At 35.6% G+C, this 27,452-nt stretch overlaps 1 protein-coding gene across 1 annotated transcript; it reads left to right on the top strand.

Moving 5' to 3' along the window:
- Positions 1-8,471: 8,471 nt before the first annotated feature.
- On the top strand, positions 8,472-27,241 carry LOC111050566 (nucleic acid dioxygenase ALKBH1). Its single transcript, XM_039422922.1, has 8 exons — positions 8,472-8,785; positions 9,263-9,362; positions 11,858-12,125; positions 13,262-13,476; positions 14,650-14,922; positions 18,611-18,883; positions 22,641-22,842; positions 26,156-27,241. The coding sequence occupies exons 1-8, from the start codon at positions 8,684-8,686 to the stop codon at positions 26,319-26,321; spliced, it is 1,599 nt and encodes a 532-aa protein (XP_039278856.1). The 5' UTR covers positions 8,472-8,683; the 3' UTR covers positions 26,322-27,241.
- Positions 27,242-27,452: the final 211 nt, after the last annotated feature.

Raw genomic sequence — 27,452 nt, 5'->3', positions numbered from 1 at the left:
TTACAAAATGTAAGCAATAGGCTTCGTCAATAATAGGTAAAATATCACAAGGTAGGCTATATCAAATGATCAAATTTACAAATACACATTGAAATATTCCACGTAGGCCTACTCATTAACAGAATAGAAAGCTTCAAACTTGAGCTATTTATCAACAGCAATACAAAACGTTTTCAATGGTAACTGCTTAACATTATCTGGTAGTAAATTAAACATGCGAATTTGTAGGTACTTATGACTTTTCAAAGTTTTAGTCAATCTAACTGTAGGTCTAGTTATACCATCCCCATGTCTAGTGTAATGTGAATGTACAGAAATATTTTTATCAAAATATGACAGATCTTTCTTAAAGGAGATTAACTTATAATATATATACAAACAAAGCAAGGTCATAATTTTGTGATCAACAAAACTTCTTCTACAAGATTCATATTTCATATCAAATATAAATCTAAGTGCTTTCTTTTCTTCTTTTGTCATATATAGTCTAAACGCTTACTTTGAAGAAGATGAGTTGCCCCACTATAATTATTTAAACAATGTATCATTGAAAAATTCATAATTATATAATATATTGTCAAAATGTAGAATGTAAAGTCATTAAAAAATTTGGTGATAACAGGGAAAGAGCTGTTCTCTCATCTATGTTACTTGTATGTGTCAAAAAATATAAATAACTAGCCGTCAGGCTCGCTTCGCTCGCCATATCCGTCTAGCCAGGGGGCTCAGCCCCCTGGACCCCCGACTGGGTCGGCCAAGAATGAGATCAGCAGGCTCGCTTCGCTCGCCTACATTTTTCATTTGAGCATTTTTATCATATGTTGGGACGATCAAGTCGGGGGTCCAGACTAAACGTCTGGCTAAACGGATATGGCGAGCGAAGCGAGCTTGACGGCTAGTAATATAATATTCCCAGGAATAGCTCTGATTGAAGTAGCAGTGCCCAATCAATTTTTCCGCGATAAATGCATTCCAATCTTCAACTTGGTGCCAACCTAACAAAGTCAACTCAACTTAATGCCAACCTGACAAAATTATTAATTTAGTTACCAGTTAACAACTGTTTCGAAGAGATACTCTCTCTAGATTATAGTTCTATATTAACATATGGTATGGACATTTCAACTATAATTAAGAGAATAAGAAGAATATACATGCAAAAAGACGAACTTTAACCCCTTAAAAACCACCCTTAGAGTTAAAATATTGCCAAAATATTCCTTAGTGCGCCTCTAAAGGGCCAACTGAACATTCCTACCAAATTTGAACGTTTTTGGTCCGGTAGATTTTTAGTTCTGCGAGTGAGTGAGTGAGTGAGTGAGTCAGTCAGTCAGTCAGTGAGTGAGTGCCATTTCGCTTTTATATATATAGATGTAATAGGTGGATGAAGTGATATTGAATCTTTTCCATGGAATTGGTGAATTTTATGACTATAGTGTGAATATGTAGTACCGCATTACAACAACTGGATGATTAGAGTATTTTTTCGACTGTTTTTTTTTACAACAGACCAAGTTCTGATTATTTTGTATATGCGGATTTGTGGCAATGAAATTTCATTTTTCCCCATTTCTCTCTTATTCAATTTCTCTGTGATCTCTTGATCTTGACATCTCTCTATAAATTACAAAAACATATCAATGATATTCAGTCCTCACTAATTTGAAGTTTGAGAAAGTAATGTTACCTTATTTTGGATACGGAAAATGTTTTATTGACATAAATGCTCAAAACTAGAATATGCTCTTCATGATGAGATCTTCTACTTCGTAGCTAATAAAATTACTGCTTAAAGCAGCTTTCCTAACATGACATTCACTTCAAGCTGTGATGATTGGTTGAATGATAGCTAAAATTATTAGTTAAAATATTTATTTTAATTACAGATAATTTAGTTTAATTAAAATAATTATATTTAATAATTAATAATTAATAATAAATATTTAATAATTAATAATTATATTTATTTTATATTTTTATTCATTTTAATTAGTTAATTATAGTTAAAATTATTGATAGCTAAAATTATTATTGATAGTTGAATAGCTACTAAAATTACTGCATTAAAGCAGCTTTCCTGACATGAAATTCACTTCAAGCTGTGATGATTGGTTGAATAATGATATTGATGATGTTACACAAGGATTAGGTACCTTATTATTCAATCTACCAATGCTATTACATCAGTGTCATTTGTATCGTGAATAAAATATTTATTTATTTTCACATTCAAAATTACACACATCAAATACATGATTGAAAAAGTATCAACAGGCCTAGCCCAAAACTGCAACCCTTTCCGAATTTTGATAGTAGTAGTAAGCCAATGTCTACAAGGAAGGTTATGTTGCTTCACTTTGAATCAAATTCCGAGTCCAGAAATATACAAACCAAAATTTAGAATTCAATTACATTGACAACCGAAAAGAATAAAAATATTGCACCAAACTGTAATTTAAAACTTAAAAACATTGAATTATTTCGAAATTTAAAAACCAGAAAACCAAAAAGAAAGCATGCTAACAATATTCAAAGTGAATCACACATCACACTATAGTTAACATTTTTTATATTTCTCTGTGGACTAAAGTATTGTGCTTAATGGCACTCACAACAAAATGGCAGATGGAGGGGAGAATAAAGCTCACCACTTAGTAACCGGAATACCGGAAAAATATTGAATTGAAAATCCAGTGGGATTAAGAGCTTCCGGAAACCATTTCATGACTGTGTTTAATAATCCGCTTTTTTGAAAAATCTGAGAGTATGTCATAAGTGCACAGACAGCTATAACATGCATGCCTCTATTATCTCTCTCACTCCCTTTCTCCCGCTCTCTCTTCCTTTCTCTCTCTTACTTTTCCTCTATCACGCTTTTTTCTCTCTCCCTCTAGGGTTGTGTGGCAGAGAGAACCTATAGTCCTAACTCCGCCCTTAATAAAAACAATTATTCAATTCAATTCAATTCTCTGTCTCTCTCTCTTTATCTAACTTTATATTTCACTCACTCTCTTTCCCTCAAAAATGTATATTCATGTGAGCAGAATGTATATTTTTCTCTCACTCTCTCCAATAATTATATATCTATCAGTCTTTTTTCTTACTCTGTTCCACACTAATTCCTCTCGAAAATCGTCTCTCTCATATTTTCAAAAATAGAACAATCCTCCATCAAAGGTACGTGTACAAATATTTCACAGATAAAGTAATCAAATCAGCTTTCCTGCTGCGGCTTCAGTTCTGCCAACACCACAAAAATTCAACAGTATAGCTGGTGGCAGCGCGGTAGATGTGCCAATATTGCAGAATTAATTTCAACAATGATTGTGTCTCTCTCAATAATATTGTCGTCTCTCTCCTCAACCAAAATGTAGGCTACCGAATTTGAAGTTTACAAATCAAAATTAGATCTGAATTGGAATTTCAAATTCAAATTTGAACGGATTTTTCTAGGTCGGGGTTTCAGTTCATCAATTAGGCATACTTGGAATGTCTCTGATGTTTGTTTCCTATATTTCCTCCTAACGATTTCCTCCATATTTGTTTTAACCAGATCACTCCCGTGTTATGGGATGGGCACGTTAATTGGTGGTCCCGGCTGAAGTATGACAGTCGTAAGGCCCATTGACGGCTTAAATTATATACTGTATTCAGGCGGTGAGACCTTCCCGCAAGGGACTCCCCACCAACAAAAGTCATACGAATTTACTACCTAACAATTCAAGAATTATGTAGTCTATTTTCTGATATGAGATTATGTGAACTATTTCACCATTTCGCTCATTCCATCTATTGATTTCCTGTAGGCTAAATTTGTGGAAAAAAGAGTTGGCCAGTCGTTATCAATGACCCCTGATGCGTTGAACTGGTTGATCTGGGTTGATAGGTTACCTATACAACATTATCAACAGATTAAACCTACTCAAAATATTGAATCATTCATGAGTTGATGATTTGATTATTGATTTTTCACTTGATGACTGAAAATTTTGTGAATTGAAGAGCTACAAGACTTAACCTATTTCGGACTATGTGTTATCTAAATTTGGGAGAGGAATAGCACAAGGTTACCTTGTTTTTCATCTCCCTATCATTTCGATAATCTTCTTATTGTATAAATGAAGAAAGTTAGAAATCGCTTCTTAGTGATTCGGAACCAACCTAAAGCTGTAATCCCACTCATCTCTCATCACAATCCGTCTCACTACTATGCACAAGCCTGACGCCATTTTGGGAATCATCCTCAGCGAAAAATGATTGATGTAAGCTAAATGTCTGGTGGAACCCACCTCAGGCCTACTCAACAAAATATTAAAGGAGAAATGACGGAAACGAGGTTGAGAATATCGAGAAATGAGAAAGAGACGGGGTAGAAAGGAGAGGAAAATGTGAAAATCAAACGAGGGATTGAGGAAGAAAAAATCAATTGACCGAGCGAAGTGAGGTCTAAGATTCACGTCGACGGTTTTGCATTTCTCTTTATTTGTGTTTATATGTTCAGAATTTACGGCGAAACGCGGTATATTTATATAGTAATAGATTTTCATGAAATTTGACAGATATGTTCCTTTTTGAATTGCGCGTCGACGTATATACAAGGTTTTTATAAATTTTGCATTTTAATGGTAATATAGAAGGATAAGGAGCCTCCTTCATAGGCCAATATTAGAGTGAAAATCAGACTATCCTATTATATTGAACGAGCAATTTCTGTATTTTTATATCTGGTTATTATTATATTTATTCGTATCTGGTTTTTTATGTTCAACGGATCTCGAAAACGGCCCAAACGATTTCCACGAAATTTGAAACATAGTGGGTTTATGATTTAAAAATTCGATTACACTAGGTCTCATCCTTGGGAAAACTTGCTCAACGACTAAAAGAATAATTCATCCTTGGCTGAAACAGCTGTGGTTAGTAAAAAAGTGAGTGAGCGAGTGAGTATGTGAAAAATCAAAATATCACATCCCCGAAATTCATAAGATGACATATAGCCAGCTGTGAAATATAAACACGATCATTTTAGAGAATTGTGTTCTGTTTATCAATAAATAAAAATAAAGAGTGAAGCTCGGTGCCCCGATATTAGAATTAATTATTCATTATAAATCAGCTATCGAGTGGTTTATTAATATTGCATGCAATGATGCGTGCAATTTAATATATCAATGTAACTTGGTAAAAAATCAGCTGATGTGTGGACTATTAATTGATAACTTGAAGTGGCATAGTATTTTCTCCCGACTTTTCTCTGCGTTCAACTCGGTAAGCTTTTGATGATAGTAGCATACGATAGCTGTTCGCATCAAATTATTAGCATTGTCGATACAACAACTCACCGATATACACCGATATCCCGCCGACACGATAGGACAGGAAATAATTTACTCTGATGGACAGTATTAGAGGAGACTGTGGTTTATAACTGCGCGAGGTCTACTGTTCACAGAACTACTAATAGGAAAATGAAAGTGGGAGCAGCAGAGATGTGGAATTGAAAAAGCATATATGAGAAAGCATATATGAGAAAGCATGCGAAAAATGATGTAGAGGTAGAAGGAGTAACGAGTAGGAGAAAATAGTAAAAGCAAGTTTTCCATGATATATGGTGAATAAGATGACGATGAGGTAACACACAAAATAAGTCCTTATTTCGATTGCAAGAGCAGTAGCTACCACATTGAATGAAAAAGGCCTGGGCTATTCACTATTGTACTGCTCACTCAAACTCAGTGGCTCTCAAGCGAACAAATCTTTTCTTTGTCAATATTCGTTCAGGTCTTCACCAACGTTTCTGCCCTCTACAAAATGATGGAGAATTTCTGTCCTATAGGTCGGCTTGATTCATGTCGAGTAGAGATCTAATATTCATTCCAATGCCATGACAACAACCAACAACCATCGATGAATTTTCAAATGCTGGATGATCACGATCATCGAGCTTTCATTTCGACAAAGATTATGATCATAGAATTTTTCATTTCAACAAGTATTTTCGATGACGATGATCATTGAATTTTCATTCTGACAGCGACGACGATCATTATTGAAGTTCAAATTATTGATGACAACTCTAATAAAGGAATTTTTGCAATTTTTCATCGTTGAGACGAGGATGATGATCATATAATTTTCGAATTTCCAACAATGCAACAACTTTGATAAATATAATATTTATTATTTATCATAGTATTTTTCAATTTTCGTCGACAAGGACAACAATACGACGAGGCTAGGAACATAAGAGGCATGTGCCTGAATGAATCACGTCTGAATTACTGAACTGATTAACTTGCAATTTTTCATTAAGATTCTTTATTTACCGAGGATGGTTATAGGCCTATTCTCAGTTTTTCAAGATTACAGTACGTCAAGTTTTCATTTTGTCAAGTTTATAATTTATCAGGTTTTCAGTTCAAGTTTATAATTCGTCAAGTTTCCAGTTTGTGATATTATTTTGCTTGAGTGGTTATCTATCTTTGATATAATAAAGAAGAAAATTTGCTTATACATGTACCGGATACGAAAAATTATTCGATTTGCAGTTTTTATGAATAAATGTAGGTGGAGGAAAAATTTTGTTAACATTACGAGTGAAAAATGCTTTTTCCTCCACCTCCTGTCTAAAGTGCTTACTTTTCTCCCTGGAACAGGATATGCGACTAGGTGCCACGCCGACTACTTGTCCCCTTTTAAAACCGGTTTTTAGAGAAAAAGTAGATGTGAACCATACCCGTCCACTTGTCTCCTTTCTGAGGAGGTGACAACTAGTCGGGGGGACACCCTGTCGCGAGGGTGCGAGGTGTCAAGTTGTCGATTACGGTCTTGACTAGTTGGCACCTCCGGTCCAGTAGGTGTCAAGTAGTCGGGGTGACAACTTGACGGCAATGGTATATTTTTACGAGGGTACAAGTAGTTGCCTATGGCCAAAATGACCAGGTGTCAAGTAGTCGGGGTGACAACTAGACGGCTACCCCTGGAACATAATACTAAAGTGTCAATTTTTCGCTCTTGGGAAGAAAAAACAGGAAAACTCCCTAGAGCATCAAGTAACTCCATTTTAATAACATGGTAAGCATCTCTTTTTTAAAAACGTACATTTGGAATAGGTTAGAAGGTCTAAGCTCAGATGAGGAAGCATATTACATATGCATATTATGAAGCATATAAACATAAGTTTTCCTCTCAATAAGTTTCCCAACAATTGATCGTTTGACCTTTTACGTCTGTGACATAATTTTTCACTTTGCAGCTTGAGATAATAGAGATCCCGGGTTCAAACCCTCTCAATACCAAAAGTTTTTTAACCAGATCACTCCCGTGTTATCGGATGGGCACGTTAAACTGTCGGTCCCGGCTTAAGTATGACAGTTGTAAGGCCCATTGACGGCTTAAATTATATATTCAGGCGGTGGGACCTTCCCGCAAGGGACTCCCCACCAACAAAAGCCATACGAATTTACTTTTTACTTTGCAGCTTGATTTGGACTAATTAGTAGGTGAACATGACAGAAGTGCGCATCTTTATCCCCTCTGTTGAAAGTGTGGAACCGCTGAGTTGACACTTGTTGCAGCAATGAAAATTTCACCCCCTACATTGAAACTGTTATAACAATGAGAGGAAAACTTGGACTAGTGGAATAATACATCATTTCAAAGAGAATTCAATGCTCTACAAACCCACGTTAAGCATAAGTTTTTATGATGCATTGGTGGAGAGTTATAAGCCCTTAAAGAGGAAAACATTGCATAGAAACCTGTTATTTTAACATTTACACACCTTCAAGAGCGAATATCTCGGGAACTGCTAGGAATATCACAAAAGTTCATTGAACAGGAAGTGTAGAGAATTTATCAAGCTTCATTTTTTGATAGTTAGTTATGTTGATTGAACGCATTGTTCTCAATATATGAGCGTTAAAGTAAAACGCTGTAGAATGCTTTAAACCACCCTCATCCCCTTAACACATGAGTTAGGAATGGGGAATTTTGATATGTTCTCCTCCTAACTAGTCTCAAAAAAGCTGCAAAGTCAAAAATTTTGTTTAAAACATTCCCTCCAAATTCCTTTGTCAGTTGGTCTGTTGTTGCAAAAATGGAGATTAGTTTTATGCGAGAAACCAAAAAATGGTACCTTTAAACCACCCCCACCACCTTAGCACAGGGGGTAGGGGTGGGGACTTTTGATATGTATACCTCCTTACTATCCTTAACAGATCTGTTGGGTCAAAAATTGTCTTCCCAACTTTTCCCTCTATAACCTTTCCTTGACTGGGCTATTATTTTGTGGCATGACCAAAATAATGACAGCGTTTTGGCTCACCCACATGCTTCGCACAGAGTTCAACGGGCGAATGCACACGTGCCTCGCCCGAGGCCAATACCGGTCGGTACTCAGCTAAAGTATCCAAACAGCTGATGAATAGTAAATTTACATTTTAGGTTATGTTTATCTTATGATCATGATTCATGGATCGTGTTTCTTTTTATATTAAATTAATATATTTTTATATTATGTCAACCTCACAAACTAAACCTATTCGTTGTAATTTTGAAAGTCTTAATAAATATTGTTGATAATATTGAACTCCATCACATAAGTTGATGCAGAAATCTGTTTTGATTTTGTCAACTAACTTAATAACAGGGTTATTAGTATAGTAATTATTATCCTTCATGAATGATGTTCAAAGATTCTTTCAAATATTATAAAAGCAGGGTACCTCCTCCAGATTTTGATGAAGTGGTAGATTTTAGAAGAGTAGACTTCTTCAGTGATAAGGTAAAAAAATTATCAAATTATTTTACAAATACTATCTAACTTAGTTGCTTTTGTTTGGAATAATATCATTTTTTAACTACTTTTTAAAAAACAGAATTCTCTTAGTTCATATAGGAATAATAAAAATTTGTATGTATTCAGGGCGACCAATTTCAAAAAAAAATGCTATTTTATGAATAATAAATAATTCTAGGCTATATGGTTTGCAACTTTGGTAATGTGGAGTGTGAGGTATTTTTATCGATACTGTATTTCCTCTTTGAAAATATAGAATGTTACTTATAGTTAATGTAAGCATTCTGATTCAAGAAGAACTTGCTGTAGACTTAACGGTGTACAATCACAATGTATATCTGTATTCTGAACTATTACCGGTAAATATTTTTTATAGAAAAGAAACAATTTGATGTATCCTATTTTTGTTTGTAAGTAACAAAATTATTCATATTTAATACATAGTCTACTTTTAATTTTTAGGTTAAAATTCTGGAACCACATCAAGTGGAGGCGAATGAATTCCCTCTCCTTCTTCGCCCTGTATCAGAATGGAACATTTTTGAACTCATAGATAAACCAGGTATGTTCAAAACTCAACACTTTATTCATTATTTATTTATTTATACATTGATGCATACAATATAATTCTCAATTTTGAATGATTGGGAAAGGAACAACAGGCTTATGCTGGGTTTACACCAAAGTTATTAACAAAATATTTATAACTTCATCCTTATAATTTTTATCAGATTGATCGGAACTTGACAAACACATATGTTCATCATGTGTATGATAAGTTATGTTCAATCTGATAGAATCTATCAGGATTAAGTTATCAACATTTCGTTAATAACTTTGGTGTAAACGCAGCTTAAAAGCCCAAAACTGTTCCTTTACCAAATTTAGTTTGAAATAGTCAAAAAATAGGTTATGTTTACACTTCATTTTAGAATACTTGAGATTATTTTAGAATCGATTTTAAGAATACTTGGAGCGGCGAAGATAGAGTCTATCAGAAAATGTAGCTGAGAGTGTTGAAAATAATGCATGTATTCAGATGTTTCAGGACATAATATTATTGGAGCTGGAAAGTTAGTATAGAAGGCAGAGGGAATACCTGGGGTCAATACTTGGAGCGACAATGATAGAATGTATGAGAGAAGGTAGCTGAGAGTGTTGAAAGTAATGCATGTATTCAAATTTATCAGAAAATGTTGGATCAGGGAAGGTAGAAGGAAGTGGATACATTTAGATACATTTATTATTTTTCCTCCACCTACTGTCTAGAGTGCTTACTTTACTCCCTGGAACATAATACTAAAGTGTCACTCTTTCACTCTCAGGACGAAAAATCAGAAAAACTCCCTGGGGCGTAAAAGTAACTTTATTCAAATAACATGGGAAGCATCTCTATTCTAAAAACTCACAAATAGGTTACTTACTTACTTGATACTTACTTGATACTTGTTGTCGTTGTCAAAGACTGGGGATTCCAGATAGACAGTGTCATAAACAAGGTTGGTTGGTAGCCATTTAGGCTAGTCGTTGGAGTAGAACTGATTCAAAAAAGGGGCTCGTCCTCAAGCTCAGCAAATGAGTAGAGTGGCCTGTCGTTTAGCTTCATCTTCACTGTGCTAAGCAGTTTATCTCTTGGTAGATTTCTCACTTCGCTGGGCAGCCTGTTGAACATACGAATGGCTGCTGCTGGGTAGCTGTTGTAGGTGCTGCTCAATCGTGTGTGGGATGCCTCAAGGTCAGCAGCTCGGCGCGTATTGTGGCTGTGGATTTCACCTCTTCTCATCCAGGCTTCCTGGTTGTCCATCAGGTGTGATAGTGAGCAGAACACGTACTGACTGTAGATGGTGAGGATCCCCATACCCTTGAATAGAGGTTTACAGTGGTCCCTATTTCCCGAGAATGTGATTGTTCGGACTGCTCTTTTTTGGAGGAGCAGCACATCCTTTGCTGCTGGTACATGTCCCCACAGGATCAGTCCATACATGATGTGGCTGTGAAAGAGTGAGTGGTATGCCATCACCAAACTATCCCTGCCTCCTGCCGTCGCAGTGAGCAAATGAGGGTACTTGTTTTGTCCTCATTCAGCTTTAGTTTGTTTGTATTGCATAACAGTTCTGCAGATCTTGAAATGGCCTCATCACTTGTTGGACCTCTCGCTGCTATTGTAGTGTCATCTGCAAAAATCACTGCTTCCTCAGATGAGGAAGCATATAGTGTAGTCATTAAACCAACTAAATTCAATACCTCAACCAGAAATTTGATCAATATATGAAATATATATTTGTATGCTAAAATTATTACATACTTCATATCAGTATACTATGAAAATGTATAGGCCTAAATATTTTTAATATTTCATGTTATTCAAAATACCAGCCAACGAATAGTCCCCATTAACTAATCAAATTTGAAACGGGAACTTCATCATAGTTGTAGTTATGAGTCAGCCATTGTTGTTACAACTTTTGCCGACAGATAGCGCATAGCGCTGTTGGCGGTGAACTGTGATTACAAGCCAGCAGCTGTTTGATTCTTAGGTTATGTTGTAACACATTGTTACTGATCACGTAAGTTTTTAAAATTATTTTATTTGTAGTCTTTATAAAAGTAAAAATGTAGTTGGAGGAATAATGATGTGTACATCACAAGTGAAAAATGCATTTTCTCCCTTAGGAAAAATTGTTGCCTGAGGCTTCGCCTCGGGCATCTATATTTCCCCTCAGGAAGAAAAAGTGGTATATTTCACTCTAGATATACAAATAAATGTTAACACTCATCTACCTTTTCACTCTTCCTAGGCCGCTTCACTATGTTTCGACCCTTTAGCCTAGTGAGAGTATCTAAAATTGATGGAACCGATAAAAAAACAATTCAAATTGATTAGAAGTGCTAAGAAAGAGCTTAGAAGAGTGCTAAGGAAGTGCTTAGAAGTGATTAGAAATAGAGCAGTACTTTCAAGGGAAATATTATACTTTCAACTCAACAAACATAAATAATTAGCTCTTTCCCATTTTTAATTGCTAAAGGTAAATTTTTCAATCAATAAATTGTTTGTAGGGTTATTGTTCGTGGAGAACCCGTGGACAGAAGTGGGTGTCCGCTACTGGGTTTGTAGGAGCCTACAACAGCTGACACGACCGCCAAGCAAGCTCAACATAGATCATGACGACCATAGAGGTGCCTGTTTGAACATAGAGCATAACGACCACAGAGCTGCCTGGTGGGATGAGGCACAACTCAAGCGGTCGCAAGATGGCGGTGCCCTGCTAAAACGTCTGCGATGGGCTACGTTCGGCTATCACCACAACTGGGACACTAAGGTCTGGTAGGGCAACTCTATTGCTACAAGCTCGAACGAAAGTAGACTAAGATAAAGTAATAAATAACATGGTAGAAAATAGGTACACTGACAATACGCATTAATTCGTTTACTGAGAACCAGTTTTTTGCACTGCATAACAGTTCTGCAGATCTTGAAATGGCCTCATCACTTGTTGGACCTCTCGCTGCTATTGTAGTGTCATCTGCAAAAATCACTGCTTCCTCAGATGAGGAAGCATATTGTGTAGTCATTAAACCAACTAAATTCAATACCTCAACCAGAAATTTGATCAATATATGAAATATATATTTGTATGCTAAAATTATTACATACTTCATATCAGTATACTATGAAAATGTATAGGCCTAAATATTTTTTAATATTTCATGTTATTCAAAATACCAGCCAACGAATAGTCCCCATTAACTAATCAAATTTGAAACGGGAACTTCATCATAGTTGTAGTTATGAGTCAGCCATTGTTGTTACAACTTTTGCCGACAGATAGCGCAAAGCGCTGTCGGCGGTGAACTGTGATTACAAGCCAGCAGCTGTTTACTTCTTAGGTTATGTTGTAACACATTGTTACTGGTCACGTAAGTTTTCAAAATTATTTTATTTGTAGTCTTTATAAAAGTAAAAATATAGTTGGAGGAATAATGATGTGTACATCACAAGTGAAAAATGCTTTTTCTCCCTTAGGGAAATTGTTGCCTGAGGCTTCGCCTCGGGCATCTATATTTCCCCTCAGGAAGAAAAAGTGGTATATTTCACTCTAGATATACAAATAAATGTTAACACTCATCTACCTTTTCACTCTTCCTAGGCCGCTTCACTATGTTTCGACCCTGCCTAGTGAGAGTAACTAAAATTGATGGAACCGATAAAAAAACAATTCAAATTGATTAGAAGTGCTAAGAAAGAGCTTAGAAGAGTGCTAAGGAAGTGCTTAGAAGTGATTAGAAATAGAGCAGTACTTTCAAGGGAATATTATACTTTCAACTCAACAAACATAAATAATTAGCTCTTTCCCATTTTTAATTGCTAAAGGTAAATTTTTCAATCAATAAATTGTTTATAGGGTTATTGTTCGTGGAGAACCCGTGGACAGAAGTGGGTGTCCGCTACTGGGTTTGCAGGAGCCTACAACAGCTGACACGACCGCCAAGCAAGCTCAACATAGATCATGACGACCATAGAGGTGCCTGTTTGAACATAGAGCATAACGACCATAGAGCTGCCTGGTGGGATGAGGCACTGCTCAAGCGGTCGCAAGATGGTGGTGCCCTGCTGAGACGTCTGCGATGGGCCACGTTCGGCTATCACCACAACTGGGACACTAAGGTCTGGTATGGTAACTCCATTGCTACAAGTCCAAACTAGAGTAGACTAAGAGAAAGTAATAGCATTGTAGAAAATAGGTGCACTGACAATAGGGATTGAATCGTTTCCAACTATTTGACAACACTACAGTCTAATTTTTTGAATAATAGTTATTAAAAACTAGTACTCACGTGTGGAGCGCTTTCGGATTTTTTAAAATCTATTTTCAAAACATTTTAGGTCTGGTAGGGCAACTCTATAGCTACAAGTTCAAACTAAAGTAGGCTATGGGATGGTGCAGGGAAACTGGGGTTCTTAAGTGATATCATTTCATAAAATTAGTATTATATCAGCAAAAGGCGTGCATTTATCTTTCCGTTTAGGTTTCTGCAATCGAAATGTATTTTCACTTCTCAATAAAACATGGGAATAATGATAAAGTTTGTAGAATGAATATTGATGTTGTGGAACTTTTCCATAATTGAAGAGACTTGAGAAAGCATGCTCCTGTAAAATCATAATTTTTATTGAAATAAAATGGATTCTCGGTAATATTTGAAGTATCTTCGATTATTGGAATAATGCACTCTTATTGGCCGTTTTCATACACACTGATCTCTCGCCGGCTCACACTGACACAACATCTAGAATGTCCTCGATTGGCTGATTGGGTTGGCGTACGACAATTGGCCAGTTGTGGTCTCGTATTGTGTCGGAGAGAAATCGGCCATTCAGCGTTCACGAGCAGAAAACTTCAGAATGAGAGTAAAGAAAATATTGGGGAATGGCAGTGATTTCGTTTACAATGTTCTTATTCTCCCTTAGGGAAATTGTTGCCTGAGGCTTCGCCTCGGGCATCTATATTTCCCCTCAGGAAGAAAAAGTGGTATATTTCACTCTAGATATACAAATAAATGTTAACACTCATCTACCTTTTCACTCTTCCTAGGCCGCTTCACTATGTTTCGACCCTGCCTAGTGAGAGTAACTAAAATGATGGAACCGATAAAAAAACAATTCAAATTGATTAGAAGTGCTAAGAAAGAGCTTAGAAGAGTGCTAAGGAAGTGCTTAGAAGTGATTAGAAATAGAGCAGTACTTTCAAGGGAAATATTATACTTTCAACTCAACAAACATAAATAATTAGCTCTTTCCCATTTTTAATTGCTAAAGGTAAATTTTTCAATCAATAAATTGTTTATAGGGTTATTGTTCGTGGAGAACCCGTGGACAGAAGTGGGTGTCCGCTACTGGGTTTGCAGGAGCCTACAACAGCTGACACGACCGCCAAGCAAGCTCAACATAGATCATGACGACCATAGAGGTGCCTGTTTGAACATAGAGCATAACGACCATAGAGCTGCCTGGTGGGATGAGGCACTGCTCAAGCGGTCGCAAGATGGTGGTGCCCTGCTGAGACGTCTGCGATGGGCCACGTTCGGCTATCACCACAACTGGGACACTAAGGTCTGGTATGGTAACTCCATTGCTACAAGTCCAAACTAGAGTAGACTAAGAGAAAGTAATAGCATTGTAGAAAATAGGTGCACTGACAATAGGGATTGAATCGTTTCCAACTATTTGACAACACTACAGTCTAATTTTTGAATAATAGTTATTAAAAACTAGTACTCACGTGTGGAGCGCTTTCGGATTTTTAAAATCTATTTTCAAAACATTTTAGGTCTGGTAGGGCAACTCTATAGCTACAAGTTCAAACTAAAGTAGGCTATGGGATGGTGCAGGGAAACTGGGGTTCTTAAGTGATATCATTTCATAAAATTAGTATTATATCAGCAAAAGGCGTGCATTTATCTTTCCGTTTAGGTTTCTGCAATCGAAATGTATTTTCACTTTTCAATAAAACATGGGAATAATGATAAAGTTTGTAGAATGAATATTGATGTTGTGGAACTTTTTCATAATTGAAGAGACTTGAGAAAGCATGCTCCTGTAAAATCATAATTTTTATTGCAATAAAATGGATTTTCGGCAATATTTGAAGTCTCTTCGATTATTGGAATAATTTACTCTTATTGGCCGTTTTCATACACACTGATCTCTCGCCGGCTCACACTGACACAACATCTAGAATGTCCTCGATTGGCTGATTGGGTTGGCGTACGACAATTGGCCAGTGATGGTCTCGTATTGTGTCGGAGAGAAATCGGCCATTCAGCGTTCACGAGCTGAAAACTTCAGAATGAGAGTAAAGAAAATATTGGGGAATGGCAGTGATTTTGTTTACAATTTTCTTATTCTTCTTAGTTCATGGATTGTTGTAGGACGTGTAATGTAGGCCTTCAAAGTCCCGACAGTCACTATAATCAACCGCACGAAAATAGTCCAATCGAAAATGGAACAGATGAGTGCAACGTTGCCAAATAAGTGTTGTTTAACTTTGTCCACAGCTTATTATAAATGAGAATTAATCAATATTATTTTAATACACTTGACGAATTGTCAACGTCTACGGGTGCGGGGGTGAGGAACATTCTAATTTCCATCGGACTATTTTCGTGCAGTTGACTATAGTAATGCTTTTGAAATATTTCTTGTATGGCGGTTATCCTCATTTTTATGAAATTCTCGCACTTTCTGCAACAGCTCAATAAAATCCATTATGACTAAATGGTAATACGTTCACACTTCACATCAATTAAGTAAACTTTCAGTTCGATTAAGTAAACAACTGCTGAATTCTAGTGCTGCCAACTGGATTTATCAAATTTCCCGTTTCCTTGCACCAACATGTAGGCTATAAACGAAGTAATAACAAGGTGATAATTTGGAGAAAATAGATAGGAATATATGAATTTGAATCAAGTACTATCCAGATTGGTTGGCAAGCTTGACTTGCAGTGGAAAGGTAATAAAAGTGTTAGCTCTGTATTTTGAAGTAATTTAACAAGTTTATTTGTTTTGATGCTTGAAATTTTTCAGCTCAGTGAATGTGAAAGTGAATATTTCATGTTAAAAGTTTTATTAAAGGCGATCTTACGTGAGTACAAGTTATTACAAAGAAACTAAAGTTGTCGTCTAACCAAGATTCTGATTTTCGAGTACAATTAGAACAAGCATCAAGCTGTTATTTATCTTATCGCTGTCTTAGTGTGCTAGTAGTGGTGTGTAAATTCCGTATAATCGTCCTCAGCGTAGTAGTATTGGCCGGTTGGACTTTTTGAATCGAACAGGAGTACCAACTTATTTAATCGGCATTGTATCAAGGAGTGCTCTGTATCAGAGCTTGCTCAAAGTTGCCAATTTTATAGGAGCAGTCTGTCTGTAGTGAAAACATTATATATAGGAAATAGTCTATGACCTATTACATCTGGTTGACAAGATTGATTCAACCGGCAATTATTATTATTTCGGGAAGAAGGTCAATGGGACAGATTAACAACTGTCAAAAAGCTGAACTATCTGTCTCTTTTCTACAGCTCCTCGTACCTACTGTTTATTATTATAAAAACAAAAACATTTATTTGGAAAGCGCAGTTCGAAATTTGAAAAGTCTCTCCTATTCTTTTTCTCCCTCTGGCTCGTATCCCTTCTCATCAGGAGCTTCCAATTTCTCTCCAGGGCCACGATTGCTCTCGTTGGCGTTTCCCAGGTTTTCCTTTGTTACCTTCCCTTTGAGACACATTTTTATTAACGCTTTGCTTATTATTATTGTTAATGGCCGTATTTGTGGAAGTATTAATTAAGTTCTGTTCAAGGGGTAATTAGTGGATCTTTACGAAATAACTAAATACTGAAAATGGAAGGAAAATTAGATGAGATTCTTCAAAAGTTAAATAAACTAGACTGTCTGGAGACGAAAATTGATGAAATCAATAGAAAGTTCAATGATGAACTGGAACCCTGAAGCAAGAAGTAGAACTACTGAAAACGCAAATAAAAACGGAAAGAGAATGGAAACAGAACTCAGATAGAAATAGAAACTTGATCATTTTGGCCTGAAAGATAGAGGCAATTACTGGAAACTACGAGAAGAAATAATAGGAATATTTCATACATTGGCGTCGATATTAGAAATCAGGATATCGATAACTTGAGAAAATTGAATCCTACTGAAAAGGATGGACCAATTAGAGCACAGTTGACTTCAATGTTTACTAGGAACGACGTTTTGAGGAAGAAATACAAGTTGTCAAGAGAAGAAGGTTTAACCACATCAAAATAAGGGAAGACCTTGACATGGAAACCAGTTTTTTGCACTGCATAACAGTTCTGCAGATCTTGAAATGGCCTCATCACTTGTTGGACCTCTCGCTGCTATTGTAGTGTCATCTGCAAAAATCACTGCTTCCTCAGATGAGGAAGCATATTGTGTAGTCATTAAACCAACTAAATTCAATACCTCAACCAGAAATTTGATCAATATATGAAATATATATTTGTATGCTAAAATTATTACATACTTCATATCAGTATACTATGAAAATGTATAGGCCTAAATATTTTTAATATTTCATGTTATTCAAAATACCAGCCAACGAATAGTCCCATTAACTAATCAAATTTGAAACGGGAACTTCATCATAGTTGTAGTATGAGTCAGCCATTGTTGTTACAACTTTTGCCGACAGATAGCGCATAGCGCTGTCGGCGGTGAACTGTGATTACAAGCCAGCAGCTGTTACTTCTTAGGTTATGTTGTAACACATTGTTACTGGTCACGTAAGTTTTCAAAATTATTTTATTTGTAGTCTTTATAAAAGTAAAAATATAGTTGGAGGAATAATGATGTGTACATCACAAGTGAAAAATGCTTTTTCTCCCTTAGGGAAATTGTTGCCTGAGGCTTCGCCTCGGGCATCTATATTTCCCTCAGGAAGAAAAAGTGGTATATTTCACTCTAGATATACAAATAAATGTTAACACTCATCTACCTTTTCACTCTTCCTAGGCCGCTTCACTATGTTCGACCCTGCTAGTGAGAGTATCTAAAATTGATGGAACCGATAAAAAAACAATTCAAATTGATTAGAAGTGCTAAGAAAGAGCTTAGAAGAGTGCTAAGGAAGTGCTTAGAAGTGATTAGAAATAGAGCAGTACTTTCAAGGGAAATATTATACTTTCAACTCAACAAACATAAATAATTAGCTCTTTCCCATTTTAATTGCTAAAGGTAAATTTTTCAATCAATAAATTGTTTATAGGGTTATTGTTCGTGGAGAACCCGTGGACAGAAGTGGGTGTCCGCTACTGGGTTTGCAGGAGCCTACAACAGCTGACACGACCGCCAAGCAAGCTCAACATAGATCATGACGACCATAGAGGTGCCTGTTTGAACATAGAGCATAACGACCATAGAGCTGCCTGGTGGGATGAGGCACAGCTCAAGCGGTCGCAAGATGGTGGTGCCCTGCTGAGACGTCTGCGATGGGCCACGTTCGGCTATCACCACAACTGGGACACTAAGGTCTGGTATGGTAACTCCATTGCTACAAGTCCAAACTAGAGTAGACTAAGAGAAAGTAATAGCATTGTAGAAAATAGGTGCACTGACAATAGGGATTGAATCGTTTCCAACTATTTGACAACACTACAGTCTAATTTTTGAATAATAGTTATTAAAAACTAGTACTCACGTGTGGAGCGCTTTCGGATTTTTAAAATCTATTTTCAAAACATTTTAGGTCTGGTAGGGCAACTCTATAGCTACAAGTTCAAACTAAAGTAGGCTATGGGATGGTGCAGGGAAACTGGGGTTCTTAAGTGATATCATTTCATAAAATTAGTATTATATCAACGAAAGGAGTGCATTTATCTTTCCGTTTAGGTTTCTGCAATCGAAATGTATTTTCACTTCTCAATAAAACATGGGAATAATGATAAAGTTTGTAGAATGAATATTGATGTTGTGGAACTTTTCCATAATTGAAGAGACTTGAGAAAGCATGCTCCTGTAAAATCATAATTTTTATTGCAATAAAATGGATTTTCGGCAATATTTGCAAAGTTTCTATTTTCTCATGTTATAAATGTTCAATTCGACAACACAGTCGATGCAGGGTTGTCTCATTGAATATCGTATATTCAGTTCAGTATATCGTATCATTCAGTCATATGGACTTGCATGGAAAGATCGAAAAATCGCCAAATTTGGCAACGCGGATATTTTGTTTAAGTCTCAACTTGTTTTATTTGCAGTATAATTGATTATGAGGAGGTTTAACAGTACTTATCACACATTGTTGAAAAAAGCATCCCCTCATAAAATAACATTCCTCACTTGTCAGTCTTCTTCTGAAATTGATTCAGTTTACTGAATATCTTGAGGGAGAGAATTAAAATCCTCTCTACTAATGTATTTTTGTCTCTCATAAAACTGTGCGGTGCTGCTTCAGTCGAATCACGTTTTTTCGATTTTTTCTATGTTAGGCTCAACTCACACTTACGCGACTCAAGTCGAGAAGAGACTGCTACTCGAGTCTCTTCTCGACGCAGCATGTGTTTTCGAATGGTGACACTCAGACCAGTCGACTCTAATCTCCGCGTCGACTCGACATGTTGGTCGAGCCTCGACTTGAGTCAGTACCTACTATTACTTCAGGCCCCACAACTGATCTCTAATAAACTATGACGTTATCACATGTAGATACATGACCTACTGGCGGTAAGCAAGCGAAATAAGAGCGCTGATGCTTGTTATCACATCTGATATGGTAATCAACAAAATTGGAATTACAAATTCAATTTTCACGGTCTCCATTTCAATGAATATGATTTGTTTATCATTCTTCTAATATTCGTTTGTAAAAAGTAATTATGAATTTGGGGTTTTAAATCATGAGATACAGACTGTTGTGTACCTATTGTCGCGGAAATTATAACAAGACTCCAAAAATTTCCGTACGGTATTTTATTTTTTGAAAGATGAAACTTTGAAACGAAAATGGATACTAGCGAGAAGATGGAAGAACTTCAATTCTACAAAACAACGGTATACATGAAGTTTGGAAGAACAGTGTAAATAAAGTGTGAGAGGAAAATTTAATTGAAATAAAATGTGAAATAACAGTGTAATTAGAGTGTGGAAGAACAGTGTAAATAAAGTGTCTGAAAGAACGTTTAAACTAATAAATTAAAAAGTAAAAGCCAAGTGTTGGAACTGTCCATAACATCCTAATATTAAAGGTTTTACCTAACTGAAAAACATTCTCCTGATGGGTTTCTTTGTACCACAGATTTATTGTGTTCAAGTTTGTGGGAGCCTCTTTCCTAAAAAGAGTTACATCTAATTTGGTTTATCTTTGATTTACCTCTCCTTCGATTCTGATACAGGTTATTATTAAGTATCTTTGGTTGAGATGAATTTATCAATAGCTCTATCACTGAATCGAGTAGGCCTATGTCTATCAAGCTGAAAGTATGGATAAATTATTGCATTTGTGGAATAAAGTGTTCTTATTTCAATAAAATATATATTTAATAAAATACAAATGTCTTTAATCTGAAATTTATGTAGTATTCCATCCAATAAAAAATTGATACAGTAACAAAAGTTACATTGATAAGCTAGTATAAACTACTACGATCTAGGAAAGATCAATCTACATGTTATGACGTCATTAATTAGTTGTGGGGCCTGAAATAATAGTAGGTATTGCTTGAGTTGCATATAGTGAGGTCCACGTTATAATAGCAGTGTTTGATTAGCAATGATATTGCTATCCTTGCCTATCATTCAACAAAGCGGATAGCGCTATCTCTTTCCCGCTTTGCTCTGTTGCCAGATCGGCTTTTAACAATGTGGAATTAATAATTATTTAACAAAATATTTCATCTTAATTATAAAAATTCATTATGAAATTATAAATTCATTATAATATTATTGAAAATATAATTTCTTGCTTAATAAAATATATTGATTATTTTAAACGAGAATGAACCGTTATATTACATCAATAAACCTGTATCAGCTAACGTCTATAGAAGGCATTGACAAGACAGAGGATCGGCAACGTTTTCCTCCTATTTTTCTCCACTGCCATTATAACGTGGACCTCTCTATAGTACCATGTATTTTTGATGAAAGTGAGGTTATGTCGGCTAAGTGGAATTTCCTACGGGACTCACACGATCCAAGCCATGAGCTAATAATAATAATAATTAAATGAACATCAACTTGAATAACTGAAAGGCAGCACAAATTATATACAAAGTGAGTCATATGTATGGGAACCCTTCAATAAGATGGAGACTATTGTAGATACTGTAACTTTTAGGATAAGTTATTGGTCAAATACTCTTCCTTTTGACGTACAACTGAATTTCAACCCCTCATAAGGGGGTGACTTAGGTGTTGTAACTCGAATATTCTAAGTGTAAACACCCATTGTGTGGTAAATCATTCCAAAAGCCTTTTTAAAACAAGAAAGATGTCATCGATAAAAATGTTCTATGACACTTGTATCAAAAATGGCGGCGGGATCTGCCCCATCGCCCTGATGGACCAGGAGTTTTTCCCTATACTAACACCCCATTCATCACCCGGTTGCTTGTTGCAATCCAGTGTGATATGCTTGGCAGTCTCTTCAGACTGATTAGTCCTCGTGACCTACGTGAGTTCCACTCCTGGCCTTCTTTGAAGGTCCTTCCGCTGAGGAAGGGTTGGCCAATTTGCCTCTTGGTCGCCCGGCCACCCCTGACTCAGCACTTGACCAACATTTGTGCCTGTTAGTTTTGAAACTAGGGCAGTTTCGGAGGGGCAAAAAGAAAAAACCAAGAGACCAGAGATGGGTGAAACTCCAGGCACAAATGTTGGTCAAGTGCTGAGTCAGGGGTGGCCGGGCTCCCTAGAGGCAATTTGGCGACCCCTCCTTCAGCGGAAGTACCTACTAAGAATCCAGGAGTGGAACTCACGTAAGTCACGAGGATTAATCAGTCTGAAGAGACTGCCAAGCATATCACACTGGATTGCAACAAGCAGCCGGGTGACGAATGGGGTGTTAGTATAGGGAAAAACTCCTGGTTCTTGTAAAGAACACAGGTATTGGTTTGCCCAACTAACATACTACTTGGGAACACAATAAGCTTCGGTTGACGTGTGGGGTTCTTTGAACCTTTGGATCCTTGAATCCGTCCCTTCAAAACCAATAAACAATCCTCGACTGGAGTCGTACGATTTGAGTCGATGTAGTGTGAGTTGAGCCTTAGTTTGAAATAGAGTGCACTATAGTGTAGTGATAGTGAAGTCATTTGTTTCCAGTTTCGGACAGAGCGCCATATTCTTGGTGGGTGGATTGACACTGGACGAGAGGCCACGGGCCGTGTTCGTGGATAACGGTGACGTGATGATAATGTCGGCCGCGTCACGACTCGTCTATCACGGCGTGCCACGTATCGTCACGTCACGGCATCAGCTGGTACCTTCACGCTCTATCAGGTATTACTATTCTCATAGTATCTTAAAAATATCTATCGTTATAAATTAATAAAAACAATATAAAAACTTGTAGTACCCTTCATTATTAAAAACTTGATAAGTTTTATAATTAAGTTTATAATAATAAAGGGTATATTAACATGGCTTACTTTAGATAAAGGCTGGAGCGCACAACTTTGCAACGTCGCAGTCAAGCTCAACTTCAGGCCGGCTAGTTAGTTACTGATTCCATTCATACTAGCAAATTGAATTCACTTGGGTAGACTCCAATTACAAATCCAAATTCAATTCAATGAAAATGAAAAAATATATAATATTAACTGATAGACTAATTTTAATTTTAGTTCTAGAGGTGCGAACAGATTTATGCGCCGCGAACATGAGCAATTCACTATTAATCAGCTGATGACAAGCTTTTTATATTCATATTATCTTATACCGTTTCTGTAAAAATACAGATATAGTCAGCTGATTAAAAGTGAATTGCTCATGTTCGCGGCGCGTATATCTGTACGCACCTTTAGAGTTTCAAGTATAATACCTAGCTTGGCAATATATTTCACTGTACTTACTTTCTGTGTCTGTATTTCCTACGAGCAATTTTAATGATCAAATGTATTTCATTAATAGATGAAAGTATTGAATAGTACCTTCTAAATGTAAAATAAAACTATGAAAGTCGAAAATCGTCCTCTTTTTAAAACTTCTGAATTTAATGCATTCGTTTGTACATCTATAACTAACTTTACACTGTAATGATAATCGATAATTCAATAATATCTATCAAATGGAATATATTCTACTACCATTTAGTTTTTGTTCATAATAATATCTATCAATTTATATTAAAACACATCATCAAGTACCCTACCCTTTATTATTCATTTTTCTTTCAAAACAATAAGACTTGTTTCAACTCATCTTTTTTTATTCAAGAAAAATGGCTTTAGATGAGTTTAGTAATTTTCATCTGGCTTGATAAAAACACAATTTTCATTCTATCGAATCATATCTACCATACCAGACATCAAAATAAGATTGGCATTGTGCAGCCACGTGTAATAGTATAATCAATGATTGTACCAAGACCAACAGCCACAATCTATGTCACATTCTGTACAGGAATATCCCAAACCATCTGAAGCGAATGGAAAATTTTGTCAGCATTATCACCTTTAAATGCTTCCTTAAGAGGTGGCTGTTTGAAATTGTTAGGGACGCCGCATCACGCCTCATCCAATCTGCCTATATCCAATGAACATTACTAGTTTATATATTATAATTTTTTTTCTAATACTACAGAAATTTAGGGTTAACAGTATTAAGTGCTCTCAACATCCTTTAAAGAAGCCTTTTTATTTTTTCACTCTATAGTACATTATACATATTCTTTTGTTTTATTATTCATTGTAAATCTTCAACTGTTATTGTTAATATAATGCAGTTCAATGAATTTATTCCCCACACCCAGACTTGTTGTCTTTGTGGGGAATATTCATTATGCATATATGTCTCTGCTGCTGTATTTTTTTTTTTTCTTGTGTGAATAAAGATTATTTGAATTTGAAACTAGTCGTGTTTTGGAAGAAAAAAATACAATGAGTACATTACTTGAAGATTTATATCTTGTTTTAATAATTTCAAAGTAGCCTCATAAAGAGAAGTGATAATTTATATTAATAAGGAATTAATAGGTTATTGAAAGAATAAATTGCTGGAATATGGATAATTCATTCTAATTAACTTTATTAACTCTAACTTTAATCATCAACTCAATTATATCTAGGCATATAATAGTATACAACAAAATTCACTGAAGAATTGATATGCAATATCAATAGTTTAATCTATATTTACATATCTTTGTGGGTTTATAATCACATTATTGACATAAACCAAATACTTACTATCCCTACTAACATAGAAATGATTTCACAATATACAATAATATAAATGATTCTACAAAATACAATTTTTCTAATGGTGTAATGAATCTATGCATATCAAGTAAAGCATGGTCGGCCTGAACCACACGTTGCCATATTGAACGTGTTCCGGCCTTCTATGTATAGTAGGCTATGGTACTACAAGGTTTTGTATTGTTTTTATTTATTTGTACAAAAGTAGCCCTTATGAGTGAAGTGTATCTTTCGTTATAAGTTTCTTTTTGAACCTTAGTTCCTATCGTCAAAAATCGGCATTATAATTCAGGGTGATATTTTGGTACAATTTGTAATGACTGGAATCAGCCTATAAGTCTAGCCTCTAACGTAACGCTTCACATGTTTAATACCACTGTCAGACGAACAAAATAAATTTCCTCTGGTTATCCGGACATTTACTACATTTTCAAATGATGTGAATTTTTGATTTTCCAGACACAACATTTCATAAAATACACAACAATACTTGAAAACGGTTTTTTGTGTTACTGTCAACCTTCTCCAATTCAAAATTGGAAATAGAATGTTAGTGATAATTTGCAAATTAAGAACGTTGAACCTTATTTTAGACAATTCAATTCACAACATTTCAAAAATGAAGATGTATCTATGTTGATGTGATGCCTGTGTTTCTTTAAATTGTAAATTATGAACAAGAACTCTTGATATCCACAAAATTTCAAAAATGAAGATGTATCTATTGATGTGATACCTTGTTTCTTCAAATTGTAACTTTCTTGAATATCTTGAATTCTTGTTCATAAGTTACTTGTTCTTGTTCATGAGGTTTCTGCGCAGCATTCAAGGATACTCGAGACGAGACCACATAAGTAATGAAACAATTCGAAGTGAGTGCAATGTGCAACCACTAACAGCAATCATTAAAAAATACAGATTAAAATGGACAAATCACCTGCGCCGTATGCCACCAACTCGTCTTCCACTACAAGCTTGGAAGTTACAGTTGGATGGGAAAAGGGACGTCGGAAGACCGAGGAAGCGGTGGACACCGGAACAGGCTTTACAAGCCTAGTCCATGATGGATGATGATGATGATGAAGTTACAATTTAAAGAAACACAGGCATCACATCAATAGATACATCTTCATTTTTAAAATTTTGTGAATTGAATTGTCTAAAACAAGGTTCAACGATCTTAACTTACAAATAATCACTAACATTTTATTTCCAATTTTGAATTGGAGAAGGTTGACAGAAACACAAAAACCGTTTTCAAGTAATGTTTTGTCTGGAAAATCGAAAATTAACATCATTTGATAATGATATTTTAACTGATTTGTTAGATACTGAACCTCATTTATTGTGGCAAACATTTATTATTATTCAAACAGATAAACTATTTATTACAGTGCAGACAATGGGGCGGCATCGGCGATATTGAACGGTGAGCTGTTGAATTGTATCTTTAACGATGACAATGACAGATTCTGGCGGCCATTTTGTGACTACGTCAGCCAATCGCGTATCAACATGAATGTAAGACAGGTCCTGTGCTCGGGTCAGACAAGTCTATAATGAGATTCACGTTATAAAGTCAGCATCAACATTGGTGTTGCTATCCTTGTCTATCATTAGACAAAGCAGATAGCTGTATCCTTTTCCTAGTCCGCACTGTTGCCAAATTGTTTGTAGGGTATGAAGAAATGTAAAGAACTACCAAAATATTCAATCGCAATTACAGAAATATAGTATTAAATCATGATAAGTTATATTATCTTGGTGAATCTACAAACTATTATCTTTTATTTGAGTTATTATTGATAATTCGGAATCAACAATAATTAATTTTCTATCAAATACGACACCGTATACCGGAATAACTTGGATCACAGATATCTACCATAGAAGGCACTGGTATCAGAAAATTGGCAACTCTGTTATCCTCTATCATTTCCGTGAATCTCTCTACAGGCTTGTGCTTAATGGGATAATAATGAAGGGATTATGAATACTATAGTAATGTGGAATAATAGTGAAATATGTGTGGACCTACAGCTTCAGGTGAGCTCCGAACCACCATATATAGAGATTTTGCATCTGAAAACTGTCATTTACAGAACTGGCCCTTAGCAGATTGAAATGTGAAATACAGATATTATGATATATAAGATGCTGACGAGAAATTCAGTGTAAGGCTATCATAATAATATTATTGTCAATATTATTATTATGCCAATATTATTGTCTACATCAATAATGTACCAAAAGTAGGTACCGTACTTGAAATCGTGGATGAAGTACCTAGCCTACAATATCTTCCTCTGTATTTTTCCATGCATTGTATAAGAGGTAGTGCTGCTTCTCACAGAAGATTGTTTAGTAATTATCTGTCAGTATTTCAAATATAGTCTGTTATCTGATGAGTAATTATTGACATAAGAATGTGTATTATTGTATTATGTGTATAGTTTCAATTTGCAGTAATTTTGTTTCTATTGGACATTAAACTTTGTTTATTGTTTACTAATTGGAATTCTTTTTTTATTCTTATTAAGATAACTACCGTAATTTCATTTACTAGGCTACTTATGCAACGTTGTATTACTGTATGCAACAAGAATAAAAGAGTTTGAAAGAATTCTGAATTACAATCAGGTTTATGGCATTCACTGAGGCCATTCCCTAACAGTTTGATAATAAGGCCCG

The sequence above is a fragment of the Nilaparvata lugens genome, chromosome 3 (genome assembly GCF_014356525.2).
Source record: "Nilaparvata lugens isolate BPH chromosome 3, ASM1435652v1, whole genome shotgun sequence".
NCBI classification, from domain to species: Eukaryota; Metazoa; Arthropoda; class Insecta; order Hemiptera; family Delphacidae; genus Nilaparvata; species Nilaparvata lugens.
The sequence above is the reverse complement of the archived record's forward strand: the minus strand, read 5'-3'. Positions and strand labels throughout refer to the sequence as shown.